Below are 14853 nucleotides of genomic sequence, written 5' to 3'. Positions count from 1 at the left end.
TGTTGGATTTTTTGTTGTTTTGGATTAACAGTTCTTCATTTTCAGTCATGCAGGAAAACGTTTTGCAAAGGATTCATTTATTTATTTATTTAAATATTTTTAATATCAGAAATTGAAAATCCAAGTGTAAAAGGCTATAAAAAAACAGCAGTAAAGAAATCCAAAGCTGTAAAAGCTTATGGTGAGGATGTAGTGCAGAGACAGCTGTGATTTCCCTGGCAGTCAGGGTGTGTAACCCCTCAGTGGCTGTGCACCCCCAGCCCTGCTCGCTGCAGTGCAAACAGCCTGCCAGCCTCTGAGGCAGCCGTTCATTGTACCCTCCAGTTAAATATGACAATGTTAGCATTTTTCATTTCCCTGACGTTACCATTAATAAAGCAATGATCCAAAAGAAGCTTTGCTGAGTCTGTTCTTTATGCTTCCATCACTCACAACTAGATAATTTCACAGAGGATCGTTTTTAAATTAAATGACGATAAAAGCGCTCTGCTGTCCTGTGCTCACTAGTTCATAGAAGTCTATCAAGTCATTAATGTGTCATGACAAACTGTGAGTTGGATACAAGAGTAATTAATTATTTGCATAAATAACAGGTTGAACTTTGTGCTTTCAGCACAATGACACATGCACGTGGCCGTGCTGGAACCCCTGGCAGAGGTCAGGGGAGGGTGAAGGCTGAGCTGGCACAGCCTGGTCCCACTCTCACACACTTGGGAGCTTTTGTATTTCCAACTTCTTCACTGATGGTTCCTTCAAGAGAGCATCTGATCTTTGGAGCTTTAGCGAACAATTATACAGATTTTCATAATCACCATTAATCACCACATATTTTTCAAGATAATTACAGCAACTATTATTTAGATTTCTCTTTTATGTGCACATTGTAGAAAAGAACAAGTGCTTATTACGCTGGGTAGTGTAGAGAACTACTGTCTGAAGTTCTTTGTCATCCAGAAACTCATTATGTTAGCTGATGCTGCCTGTGAAAGTTCGTCAGCATGTTTAAATTAGGGTAGCATTGGCAGGTCTGATTATTTAAATCTGGTAGCTTGGCTAAAAATATAGTTATTCAAGAAAGATGAATTACTAATTTGACAACTGATTTAGTTGGAGTCTGCAGCACAGGAGGCAGCATCTCTCGAGTGCTCAGAGAAGGGTGACAATACTTTCACAGCTTCCTTCTGGCACTGAGGCTTTGAGGGGCAAGAGCAGCTTTGTCTACCTGTGCAAGGAGGCTTTAATCTGCAAGGTGCAAACACTTCATGGGTCTTCAGAAATACTTTAAAGTCTTAACCTTTAAGGAAGTTGAAGCCTGTGTGGGTCAGTGCATGAGCTGCTCCTATGACAATATGAGTAATGCTATAAAACTGGCACCCTGCCCACCATTTTTATTTGAATGAGCATGAGTACCTTTGGAAAGAAGTGTGCTTTGTCATTCACCAGAAGCAGTTCCTTTATCTCCTGGTGTTGCTGTCTGCTGGTCTCAAACCTGGCACAGATTGAATGGAGGAGACTGGTGTAGCCTTTGGCCACACTGAAATGGGAGTGCAGCTCAGGGCCAGGGCCTGGTCTGTGAGTGTGACACTGCCTGTGGAGGTGGTGACACAGGGCAGGGTCTCAGCACAGCAGTCACCCTTCAGAGCCTGCCAGGAATGCTTTAAAGGCAAGAGGGGAAAAAAAAAAAAAAATGGAAAAAGGGAGAAATCAGAGGTGGCTGCTGTTGCTGTTTATTTACAGAACAAGGGACATGGAATTAAAATGCCCTCCTAGACTTCTGGTTTCATTTAACTTTATTATTACATTAGCTGCTACTGTAAACAGCAGTTGTGTGCTGCCTCACAGTGTGCAGCAGGAGCAGTGGTCTCTTTCCTGTTGCTGCTGGAGCTGCCTGGCCCTGGAGATCACTGAAGTCTCCATGAGCTTCTCTGGGAGCAGGAAGCCTCACCTTTGAAGTCCTGGTGGATGTGGAAAAGCCCATCTTGGGCAGCAGCACCTGTGGGTTCTCACCTGTGAGCAGGGCACTCCACAGGTGGGGTGGGGGCACAGAGGGTCCTTCCCCCAGAGCATCTCCTTTGTTCAGAGCATTGCTCAGCCCTGGAGCAGACACAAGGGGGGAGCACTGCTCCCCATGCATCTTGTCTTGGGGGTCTCCTTGCCTGCCTGCAGCCCCTTGGGTGGCCCAGGGGCTCCTGGAGCCCAGCTGAGCCAGGGGTGAGGGTGAGGGCTGCTGCCCTCCTGCTGCTGGGCAGGCACCAGCAGTGACACCCAGGGACTGGTTCCTGTACTTTCCAGAGCTGGTGGTATTTAAAGCGTGGTGCCAGCAGTGCCTGGCTGTGAGAGGAGACGCTGAGTGAGCTTGTTTTGTGCTTTGTGCCTTTAATGCATTTCAGCAGCAGGCTGGTGCTGGGCTGACACGGCAGCTCCGCGCGCGCTCCCGCGCCCGGGGAGCGCAGCACTAATAACACACTTCCATGCATCATGCCACTTTTAAGCATGATCGTTATGATAAAGGGCATATACTTAATTACAGGCCTGCTTAATTACAGCTCTGTTGAAGCTCGTTTGTTTAGGAGAGCGCTAATTGCGCTGCGGAGCCCTTGGCTCACCCCGCTTTTATCAGCGGCTGTGCGCTGGGTTCTGAGCCCAGGCTGGGCTGGGGCTGGGGGATGCACAGCCCAGCTCAGCCTCTAGATTGCTTCACAAAAGCTGGCGTGGGGCTGATCAAAGGGGGTTCCTGGCGGATAACAAGTGCAGATGTCTTTCAGGTTTAAAACTTCCTGGGTTTGGTGATGCCGCTTTTCATCTGTTTCCTTTTGTTTCGCTTTGCACTGCGGCTGCCTCGCAGCACCTTTGATAACAAATTACTCCTGTGCAGGGGGGTTTAAAACCAAAATAGACAAAGCAAATGTAAAAGGCTGAGTATTCTTAAGTGACCCTTGTTTAATCACTAACGTGGTAACTCAGTGGTGCTGTAGAAGTGAGAAACAGCAGACAGAGGAGCACTGGGTTTGTGGGTGCTGTTGCTTTCTGAAAGCAAACTCTATTTGAGGATCACTGGACGGCCTCTCAAGGCTTAAATCTGCTCTAATTCAAAGTTTTCTTTCAGAGTTGAACTTTAAAGACTTCAGGTATTTAAGGTGTAAGTGCAATAAAGGGGGTGTATTGAAACATGCCCTTTTCAGTCTTGTGTGCAAATTGCTGAGTTACGTGTTCTAAAAATAAGTGTCTCCCTTGTTGTGCGAGGCTTCCTGTGACATGGTGATAGCAAGACACAAATGCTGCTCACTGCACTAGGATGAATATACAAGATGCTGTAAAGGCAAACAGTGCTCTGAGTACCATTGAGGCTGTGCTACAGAAAGAGCTGGGCTGTGTGACATGAGGCTGTGCCCTGTGGTGTCATGTCCCCACGTCTGTCTTCATATTCCACTGGTTTACATCCTTCAGATGTGGTTTGCAAGTGTTTGAGCCCCACTGCTCGCTGCTGAGCTCACACTGGCAGCAGCCAGGCCAGGGAGGTGCTTGGCCCCAGGTGTTTGTCATCGTCCTGCCCAATTGCCTGGTACATGGGGGGGTGGTGTCCACTGCTTTGGGGCTGCAATGCCCTGAACCAGCTGCTCCTTGTTCTCTTACTCAGACACCACCAGTGTGCTGAGCTGCTTTGGTGAGGAGGTGGTAAATAGAGCTGTGTCCTCCTTCCAATTTCAAATACTGTCCTGCTTTGTCAGCTGCGCAGAATTGGAAAATGCAAAATTGAGGCCATGAAATTGTATTTGGATGGAGCAAGGAGAATTCATTGGGTTCCTGGTTTGGTAGGGACTGACCCAGCTATGACCACTGGCAGTTTAGAGGGAGCAAAAGGCTGTTTGGGAGCAATCAGTCAATCAGTGTCAATGCTGTGAACACTTGATCTGTCACTGGGAATGTGTGAGGCTGCATGTCAGAAGCCAGCTGGAAATGTCATGTGTGATGTCTTGTCCCTTTCAGCAATGGATGGAGTGCCTTTTATGATTTCGGAGAAGTTTGCCTGTGCTCCTGAAGGGGTGAGTTGCCTTTGTTGTTCTCCCAGTGTCTGAAATTCATCGTTTCATGGAGAGCCATTACAAAACATCAGGACAAATTACCTTCTTCTGTTCTGTTGTGAGGCCAAATACATATCCAGTGCTTGAGATGGGCTGAGGCTGCATGTCACAAGAGCTGCCCATTAGGTGGGAAGGGCTTTTGCCAGATTGCTTCTTAAACTGAATTGTCCTGGGATTTCAAGGTTTATTACCATCAAAAATAGGAATGGCAGTGGGACTCCTGGTGTTGAAAGCATTTCTAATTTCTTAGCTTAGGTTGTAAAGAAAGCTGCAGATGTGGAGTTCTCCTGGATTTACCTGCTGTGAGGATGGCATGGTGCCAACAGCTTTTCTACTTTCTGTTGTTACTGCAGAGGTTCAGGGCAGTGGTGATGGCACAGGGCACTCCAGTGCCATCAGCTGCCACCAGGGTCCTGCCTGGCTCAGGCAAGCTGGAGAGGGCACCAGGTGGTGTCTGCTTCACCCAAACAGAAACACTGCTGCTGCTTCAGAATGACCTCTGCGTGTCACTGGGCCAGTGCTTGTTAAAGCTGATGATCCAGAGCACAAAGATTCAGCATCCCACTACAGTTCCTGAATCCATCTGATCCTAGAGCAGCATCTTTTTAAAAATCAATTTACAGGAAGCTGTTAATGCAAACACTGAGCCATCAGCTGTGTCTGATTTTTCAGTGGTGCTTTTTTTTTGTGCTTTCTTCTTCCTGCTGACAGGGGTTTTTCACGTCCCTTGCTTTCTGAGAGGGTTGTTTATGGGCAGTTATTCCCAGAAAGCTGAAATCCCTGCTGTGAGGACAAATGCAGAGAGATTAGGTCGTGCTAATCCTCCCTGCAGATCCTTTAGACACCATTGCCACCATATGGTCAGTTTGGTCAGGGCTTCCTGCAGCTGGTGCTGCTCACACCTCGAGCTGAGGCCATCCAGCCCTGGGTTACAGACTGTGCAGTGGGAGCTGGCAGATCCCCTGGGCAGAGCAGCACAGAGGTGAGTGTCAGCTCTCACTCTGAGGAAGAGCAGTGTTGGAGCTGGTAGCCTCAGCCTACCCTCTGCTGTTTCACTCCTGCTGGAATGAGGAACAGGATCATGTTTACAGATGGTGCCTCTAAATCTCTGGTGATAGAGTGTTTGCTGACTTTAAACAGAACAAAACAACAGACAAATAAACACACCCCCTCCCTGACCCTGAATTTGACATTTTTCTTTCTTTCTTGCCAGATGCAGCCAGTTGATCTCTTGGGTATCACAATCAAAACCCTTGCAGAAATTGAAAAGGAGGTAAGTAGCCAGCCAGACACTGAGCAAATCATGAGGGCTGTGTTCACTTCTTCCTAAGAACCCTTCCTTTACGGAAAATACTTTTCTGTCTCTCCCAAGTCACAGATAAAGTCAAGCAGTAAGCCCAGGGTCAGGGAATGCCCTCTATGATCTGTGATGAGTGAAGACACTTCAAGTGGTGAATTTAATGGCAAAGTGTGGGGCCTTGTGTTTATTTTCAGATGTCTGTCTTGGTTAGCCTTTCTTTCTCCTGTATTAACAGTGCACGGTACAGGCAGGACACTCCTGGGTGCCTCTGGCATGCCAGGGAGGCAAATGGACTTGACTCAGCAGTGTTAGGCAAACACCTTCAGCAGTTTTTCTTTGCTGATGCTGGGAAGTTATTGCTGGGAGAACTGGGCTGCAGTTCAGTGGGAGGGAGTGTTTGAAGAGCACAGGGAGGAGGCAGCCACCAGGCCATGGGTGGTTCTGAGGGAGTGTTCTGTACACGTGTGACATCTGTGGCACGGTGATGAGGAGCTGCCTGCTCTGCAAAGGTCACCTCACATCTGAAGTCTCAGACTAGGAGGAAACTTGTCTCAGCAGCACATGCTTCTTCAGGCACCATTGGTCACAAAGGTCTCATCCTATCTAGCTGGGTTCAAGGGACAGTAGGAGGATACATCACAAAGCTGCCAGATTCCTCAGGGCTTCTCCACTTTTTTATTCCAGTTGAGTCCAGTTGCCTGAATTCACCCTCTTCTACCTGAAAGTTTTGTCTGAGTACAGGATAGTCAGGCCCAGTTGCCAGGGCTTTTGCAGGCACCACATGGGACTGGAAGTCCCATCTTCAGATCCATCAGTGGGGATCTGAAGGTGCTGCCTGACAGATCCCCCACTGCCTGTGGCACTGCAGACTGCCAGGTTGCACAAGTGCCATGTCTGTTTGGGGCTGCCTGTGTCTGTCAGGAGGGACCCTGGGAGCAGGGCTGCCCAGGGCTGGTGGCCCTTCCACTTGCCTCTCTGCTCTCCTGCTCTTACCCTGAGCTGGCCAGGGAGCAGATGGTCCCTTTGGGGGGATCCACGTGGTGCTGAATTTGCTGCTGCATGTCTCTGTGTTGCCTGGTGTGGGAGAGGCCTGGCACTGGGGGGCTGCCTGGAGAGGGCTGGGCTGCACAGCCCTGCTTGTCCCCTCCAGGCCTGTGGGGTGTGGGGACACCAGCACTGGATCCATTTGTGTGGGTCAGGGAGGAGAGGCCAATACCTGCCTGCTTCTCCAGCTCCTGCTCTGTAGCAGGCTGTGTGCTTTCCAGTGTAATGAAAAGTATGATTATGCAGCCCATATTCCTTGATGAAGCATCTTGTCTGCACATAGACAGCTACACATATAAATATTGTGAATTTCGGCATGGCTTTATTTCCCTTGCAAGCAATAGCACCATTATAGCAAATCTTCTGGATATCCAGAGCAGCCAGAACATTCTCCCTGGAGCAAGATGCCTTGCAAAAAATATTCCCAAAGAATTCCAAGAATTACTGTTCTCTGTCACCGCATTTGCTGATGTATGCACCCATCCTCCAAGCTGAAGGCAGCTGAATTTCAGGACTCTACCCTGTCAGGAAAATGATGGAAATAGGTGAAATCCTGGAGGGCACCTGAGCTGCTCTCGTTGCCCCAGGATGGCACAGCTGTGCCCAGGAGGTGCACAGAGAGCTGGGCTGTGAAGAGGTGGTGAAGTGCAGGTGTAGGTGCACATGCCATCACTTCATGGTGAGTTTGGTGCATTAGGACAGAGAGGAGGGTGCAGGACAGACAGTGCTGCTGGCAGCTCTCTGCAGGGCTCTGGGGTTTGTCGCTGCCTGTCCTGGGTGGGGTGCAGTCACTGAGCAGGCACAGGGGCAGGGGTAGCAGAGGTGCTGGCACTGTCACTGCTCACAGCTCTGTGTGGGTGCTGTGGCAGCCAGGGCAGTGCTCTGGCCATTGGCAGGGTGCACCCTGTCTTCATTTGTGCTTTGTATGGTGTGAAAGTCTAGAGAGAGTCTAATTAGTAAAGGGAGCATCCAATATTCATCATTCCTTCTAAACTGATCAGGAAGGCAGTTCATTTAACCACTAAATTGCTACAAGTTTTCATGGGCTGCTCTTTGCAAATATATTTAATGAAGAAGTTGTAAATCTACAACAGCTTAAAATTTTAATTTTACACAGAAATATTTTTCCTTGTTTGCATGTTTGTAGTCAATTCTCCTGAGTGCAGTCACATGAAATGTTCTTTAAATGAACATATTTGCTAACTGGCATGATTTCAGATTTTAAAACATTGGTTCCAGCAATTAGGAGTTTCCTCAGTTCCCCAATGACTGGAGAGATTCGTCTTGATTATAATTGCTCTTAGCCACGCATATCTAATTTGTGTCTTTTTAAGTGTTAATTAGTAAACAGTTTGAGCTGACATCTTTATGCGTTTGGGTGTTGAAAAATGAGGCCTTATTGCGAGTGCTGGCGGCTGCAGCATCGCGACAGGAGGTGCGGCCGTGGGGAGAAAAAGCTCTGTTTGAGCCCTGGGTACAGTCCAGGTACAGCTCTGGGTACAGCCTGGGTATAGCCCTGGTACAGCCCCAGGTGTAGCCCTGGTATAGCCATGGGTACAGCCTGGATATAGCCCTGGGTACAGCCCCGGGTATAGCCCTGGTATAACCATGGGTAGCCCCGGGTACCGCTCTGGGTACACCCGGGTAAAGCTCTGGGTAAAGCCCCGGGTATAGCCCTGGGTACAGCCCCGGGTATAGCCCTGGTATAACCATGGGTACAGCCTGGATATAGCCCTGGTATAGCCTTGGGTACAGCCTGGATATAGCCCTGATACAGCCCCGGGTATAGCCCTGGTATAGCCATGGGTACAGCCCCGGGTATAGCCCTGGGTACAGCCCGGTTCTGCCCGGTACAGGCTCTGGCACAGCCCCGGTTCAGCCTGGTTCAGCTCCAGTTCAGCCCGGTACAAGCCCCGGTACAACCCTGGTTCAGCCCCGTTCAGCCCGATTCAGCCCCAGTTCAGCCCCGGTCCCGCCCCGCTCTCCGGGTGCCCCGTTCCCGCCCGGCCCGGCCCGGCTCGGCACGGCACGGAGCCGCGGCGCCCCCTGCCGGCCCCTGGCTGGTAGCCCGTCCAGCGCAGCCCGGCTGTGGGGAGCACACAGGGCTGTGTGTGTCTGTGTGTGTGTCTCTGTGTCTCTGTGTGTGTCTGTGTGTGTCTGTGTGTATCTGTGTGTGTCTGTGTCTGTCTGTCTCTGTGTGTGTGTGTGTGTGTCTGTGTCTGTCTGTCTCTGTGTGTGTGTGTCTCTGTGTGTGTGTCTGTGTTTGTGTGTGTCTGTGTGTGTCTGTGTGTATCTGTGTGTGTCTGTGTCTGTCTGTCTCTGTGTGTGTGTGTCTCTGTGCGTGTCTGTGTGTGTGTGTCTGTGTCTGTCTGTGTCTCTCTGTGTGTGTCTGTGTGTGTGTGTCTCTGTGTGTCTCTGTGTGTGAGTGTCTGTGTCTCTGTGTGTGTGTGTCCGTGTATGTGTCTGTGTGTGTGTGTGTCTCTGTGTGTGTATCTGTGTGTGTATCTGTGTCTGTGTGTCTCTGTGTCTCTGTGTGTGTATCTGTGTGTGTGTGTGTGTGAGACATTGCAGGAGCCCAGACGCAGCCCTGGGCGGTGCACAGGGACAGCCTGTGCCCGGGCTGTGTCACCGGCTGTGTCGGGTCCTGGGCAGCTCCCACCCCGCGAACCCCGACATGGGGTGCTGCTTTCACCTCCCGCCTGTCCCGGGAAAGCCGCGCCTGCCCCTGGCGGTCCCGGGGTGGCCGCAGACGGGCAGGGTGCCCAGAGACCGGCAGGGTGGCCACAGAGGGGCAGGGTGCTGCTGTCAGCGTGCCACGAGATGGCACTGCTACCGTGTACCGCTACCGTGTACTGCTACTGATCACTGCTACCGATCACTGCTACTGAGCACTGTTACTGTGTACCACTACCGAGCACTGCTACAGAGCACTTCGAGGGGTGCCCTTGATTGCAGGGCTGTCCCTTGTCTGCAGGGACATCGTGGGACACAGGGATGTGTTTAATAGGGAATTTCGCTCTCTTGCCAACCAAAAATGTTAATTCTCATGGTAGTGGCTTGTGTAAACCTGCCAGGGGGAATGTTTCTGCCTAGCTGGTTTATGGGCAGGATGAGTGTGGTCGTGTTTGTGTTGATGCTGGGTTTTGGGGAGGGGGTGAGCCCACCTGAGGAGGTCACTGCTGTGGGGTCAGGTGTTACCAGCAGGTTCATGGCCCTGCTGGGCCAGCTGTTGTCTCTCATTGTTGTGGTGTTGGTGCTGTCCCAGCCCAGCACGGGCAGTGCTGAGTGGGTCAGTGCTGCAGGTTTAATCTCTCTCCTTTGCCCCACAGTACGACTACAGCTTCCGGACGGAGCAGAGCGCGGCCGCCCGCCTGCCGCCCAGCCCCACCCGCTGCCCGCCCGTGCCAGTGCCGCCGTCCTGAGGGGCACGGCTGGAGCGTGTGTGTGTGTGTGCACTGCTGAGCAGGACTGGGACACGGGGACACGGCCACAGAACCGTCCATGGAACCATCCACCGTGGAACATCCACCACCGAACCATCCATGGACCATCCACCACGGAGCATCCACCACTGAACCATCCATGGACCATCCACCACGGAACACCCACCATGGAACATCCACTATGGAACATCCACCACCGAACCATCCATGAACCATCCACCATGTAACATCCACCATGGAACATCCATCACGGAGCATCCACCATGGAACATCCACCATGAACCATCCACCACAGAACCATCCACCATGGAACATCACCACAGAACCATCCTTGGAACATCCACCACAGAGCCATCCCCGGGCTCGGCTGTGTCCCCCCAGCCCTGCGCTGCACCACCCCTGCACACACCACAACCCCTGCACAGCCTCCCCCTCCCCTCCCACGTGAGTACAGCACTGGGAGCCTGAGCAGCCCCTCATCCCCACTGGTTTCCCTGCTGCAGGACAGTCACAGCGTGCAGAGCTGCACAAACAGCCGGGAGCTCACGGACACTGCTGAGCCCTGAGAGGAGCAGTGCAAGGCACGGCTGGCATGCCACTCCAGCTGCCCTGGGCACTGCCACACCAGCTGCCTGCAGCTGCTTGGCTCTCCACACCCTGCAGCAGGAGGCTCCTGTGGCACTCAGTCCTGTGCAGAACTCGGCTGCAGTGAATGCCAGTCCCTCTGCCAAGGTCTGGGCACAGAAGTCCCGCTGTGGCTGGCATCAGTCTCAGATCCGCTGTGGTCACTGGATTTGCTGTGGGCTGGGGCAGCCAGGCCCCCCTGACCCCAGCCAAGCTGCCTGTGGACCTGCTGACACTTGGGATCCATCACCTGCCCATCACTGAGACTCTTCTCTAACATGTTCCCCGCTCGCTGCTAAAACAAGAGAGATGTGCCTGTTTCCTGGCATTCATGGGGAAGCACTGAACACTGACATGGCACAGGATGAGCGTGGGGTTCAGGAAACCCTGACCTCTGCCTGCCTGTGATTCCTGACTGGGCTGGCTCCCTAGCCCAACGCATGTCTTGGAGAAGTCCATTGCTGTAATAAGTTATTTTCAAGTGCCCATCTGACTCTGCTGCTCTTTCAAGTCTCTGCTGTAGAACAAAGATACATCATGGCAGCGAAATGGCAGTTTTGGAGTGAGAGTTAAAACGTACAGTTTTTTATATTGTAAAATACTGATTCCCTGACTCCATTGAAATGAAAATTGCTATGGTAACAGTAACAGTGTTGTTGCTCGCAGCCTGGGTTGTACATGTGCCCCAGCCCACTTTGCACTCCCTTGGATTGATCTGGCATTTTCTATTTGCACAGAGTGGTAACTAACAGCAGTTTTTGTACTGTCAGCTAATATTTTTTATTTGTACATAAGTAAACTAATTCTTGTCCAAAGATTCATTTCTGGTTTTAAGGCACCATAGTGTACTGCTGGGATAAAGAGCACAAAATACCGTGACATTCGGGACAAACTGAGTCCAGATCTTTGCTTCAGTTTCTTCCAATCAGGTAAATAATTTTCTGGAGCTGCCTCTGTAGAAGGGTTGGAGAGCAGAGGCCAATTTGGTTGCATGTGTGTTGTTTTTGGACAAAAGAGTTAAAGCTGTGCACCAGCTCTGGAGCCCTTGGGTGACCCCCTGGAACTGCTCGTTCACTTGGAGCTTGCACCACCATTTTTAGTTGTTATTTATCCTGCAGTAAAGAAAAGCCAGAGCTCACTGCCAGGCTTCACAAAGGGCAGATTGATGATGCCGACACCGACAAATGAACATACCATGGCAGCTTGGTCATTCGGCTCAGGTTCACTTCAAGTTCAAATCCACTCTGTGCCGTAGCGCTGTGCCCATGTCATCCATCTTTTGCCTTTCTATTTTTCTGCTTGTAATTTGTTCTGTAGTTTTCTGTGACATCCATTTATAGCTTCTCCTGTGGCTCAGTGGCCACGGCAGGTAGGCAGGAGCCATCTGCAGCAGTGGCTTTGGGGTGAGAGCTGACCTTCCCTGCTCGTGGCGGAGCAGCCAGGGCTGCAGACTGGCACAGGGCACAGCACAGTCTGCAGAGCTCCAGGGGCAGTGCCTGACACTGGGACAGGGACAGACAGCTGCCAGGAGCCCTGCTGGAGCCCCCTGCTCGAGCCACCCTTCCCATAAGGGCAGGGTTGCCTGCACATTGGATGGGGCTCAGCAGGAGCAGATTCTGAGAGCCAGCAAGTCCCAGGCTCAGTGCCACACTCTCTGGCTGTGTCTGGGGAAATGGGTGCAGAGCTTCGAGCCCCTCATGTAAGAGAAAATCAGTGCTTTAATATTTACACCCTCTGCGAGGTTTGCTCAGCCTTCTCAGAGGTGAGGAGCTCAGCTTGCTGTGCAGTGCCCTGCAGGAAACACTGGATACTTGAAACACTGGCAGGATACATGGCTGGGACAGGATATATTTGTATACACATCTTCAGGATATATTTGTATACTTACTTCTCCCTCTCTAACACTGGGCCAGCAAAGCTGCTTCAGGACTCACCTGCAAACCTTGAGAGATGAGTTTGCTCTCCATGCAGTGGTCCTGCACCGTGCAGGGACAGCCTGTTCCAAATGCACAAAGGACAGATGCAGTTCCTGTGGGGCAGACACAATGAAGGTGTTTTGAACAAAAAGCTGCACCTGCTGAGAGCCAGCTGAGCTCTCAGCCCTGCTAACCACAGGCTGGAAAACTAGATGATTCCAAAAGGGAGAGGTTCAGAGCCAGTGGTGGAAAGCACAGTGAGACACAGTGCAGGGTGGTTGGCTATGTCAACTTCTCAGCCCACTGATCAGAGGAAGCTTTTTTTATTGCACTGCTGAATTCCTGAGACCAGGGGTGTCAGGTCAGCATTTCCACAGGAAGCTTTTATTGGCTGTTCCATAACTTTTGTACTCATGGCAGCTCGTTGCAAGGCTGGTCCTTGCATCCTTACAGTGCTGGCATGTGCATGGCCAGTGCCAGCATCTCTGCATCTTCCTCCCTGACCAAGATGTGACAAGACATGACGAGACATGGAAGAATTGGCTCAGGCAGTAAATGTTCAGGGAGTCTGGTGTGGATGTTGTCTGGCTGTGCAGAAGCCTTCTGGAGCATAAGGGGAGGGGAGGAGTCAGTGGAAAGCAACAGAAGTGAATTTGCAGAGCTTTACCAGCTGTTCTTGGCTACCTTGCCTGAATTTGTAGAACAAAACTGGTCTCTGGGTAGTTTAATCTTGTGGCTGATGGAGAAGTTAGTTTGCCAAATTATTATACATCTGCAACAGAGACAGAAAAGCAGCAGTGAGGGGTTTGCTTACTGTAAAATATGCCTTCTGATGTGAGTTCATAGTGACACGCTGCCTCCTGCGTTCCTCATGGCAAGAAGCTGGTCATGTGCCAAGGTCACTCGTGGCCACCCAGGCCAGGCTGTGCTGTCTGCTGTGTTGGTCATGGAAAGGCAAGAAGTTAGTCCAGAAAGTGATGTAGAGTGTGAACTTTGTGATAAAATTCAAGTGTGAATAGTTGTAGCAGGTGTCCTCCCTTGTAGGAGCACCTCATTTCTGTAGTTCCATAGGGTAAACTGTGTCAGACTGTTCCTGTGACTGTCCCTGCGTGTCCCCACGGTGTTTGTTGGAGGTTTCCTGGGAGTTCCTGTGCACTGGGAGGTTGTTGGAGTCTGTAACATTGGGCTTGTTTGGTTTCACACCCACCTGTGCCCCTCAGTGTCCTGAGCTCTCCAGACTGACCCCAGCTGCTGCCCAGCCTGAAGAATTCCCCTGGTGGGCACTGCACGTGCCAGGTAGGTGCCTGTGGCAAGGGCATGCCTCACGGGCCTTGGCACCCCCTCTTTGAAATCTCCTGGAGGAGGGGAGATGGGATGGAGCTGGCTGGTCCCCCCTTGGCCTTCACCTCCCCCTGCTCCCCAGGTGATGCTGGCTGTGTCCCCCAGGTGTGCCCACAGCTGCTCTGCCATGGCAGCTCCAGAGCTGCTGCTGCTCCTCCCAAAGCTCAGTGCATGCAAACAATTACCTCAGCCTTGGAGCCTTGAACAGCCTGGGGATCCCCCAGCAGCAGGACAGGCTGAGGGTCACCCAGCCTGGGTGCTGTGAGGGTCCCCCCAGCCTGGGTGCTGGTCAGGGTCACCCCAGCCTGGGTGCTGTGAGGGTCCCCCCAGCCTGGGTGCTGTGAGCGTCACCCCAGCCTTGTCCCCAGGCTGTGGGACAGCAGCAGGCACACCTGCTCCTCTGCTCACCACCAGCTCACTGAGGTGCTGCCCAGCTCATCCACCACAGGGAAACCAAACACTTGGGATATTCCGCTTGTTTGTTGTGAAATTGTTTCCTGACAGCAACAGATTTAAATGTCATCCTACAAATGGCAGAGAGAAACCTTTTATGTAGTTGCAAAGTGGTTTTCTAAGATGGTTGGGTTACTGAAAGTGATTTTACTGTGCATTAATCTTATGAATGTTACTATGTTTTATATTTATTTTAGATGACCCTCCTGTATTTTACAAAGGGAAGTTTCATTGTGTGATAACTCAGTCTGTATTCTTAATATAATTTGTTAAATGAAACTTGTTTTAATCAGATAATTCTGTGTGCTTTGTGTTTTAATTTTCTGACTGAAACAACTACCTGGATCAGAAGGTTGAACTACGGATGTGGCAACACGATCCCCTGTAGGGAACATGCTCTTATTCTGTGGGCTTTTGTGTCCAAAACCTCTTTCTCTACAGGTATGCTGCAAAATCAAACCAAACTCAAATGCTGTGTTTTATAGGGCAGGGTTGGCTGAAGCCTGGCAGGAGCAGTGCCCAGCACAGTGCTTGTGCTGACAGCCTGGGGGCTGCAGTGGCCACCTGGGCCCAGCCCGTGGCCACCCTGGCAGCAGTGCAGGCACCTGCATGGCTGGGGCAGCAGCCCCAAGGGGAATGGGCTGCTCAGC

At 51.2% G+C, this 14853-nt stretch overlaps 1 protein-coding gene across 5 annotated transcripts in view; it reads left to right on the top strand.

The window, feature by feature from the left end:
* Window positions 1-14500, top strand: part of MVB12B (multivesicular body subunit 12B) — a 57959-nt gene extending 43459 nt beyond the window's left edge. For all 5 annotated transcript variants that reach the window (XM_056505024.1, XM_056505022.1, XM_056505025.1 and 2 more), the window contains 3 exons: window positions 3988-4043; window positions 5296-5355; window positions 9756-14500. In XM_056505024.1, coding sequence (XP_056360999.1) covers window positions 3988-4043; window positions 5296-5355; window positions 9756-9848 — 209 coding nt within the window. In that variant the 3' untranslated portion in view covers window positions 9849-14500. The remainder of the gene's footprint in view (window positions 1-3987; window positions 4044-5295; window positions 5356-9755) is intronic.
* Window positions 14501-14853: the final 353 nt, after the last annotated feature.

This window comes from Oenanthe melanoleuca, chromosome 17 (assembly GCF_029582105.1).
Source record: "Oenanthe melanoleuca isolate GR-GAL-2019-014 chromosome 17, OMel1.0, whole genome shotgun sequence".
In the NCBI taxonomy this organism is placed as follows: domain Eukaryota; kingdom Metazoa; phylum Chordata; class Aves; order Passeriformes; family Muscicapidae; genus Oenanthe; species Oenanthe melanoleuca.
Note: the sequence above shows the minus strand (reverse complement) of the source record. Positions and strands in the feature narration are given on the sequence as shown.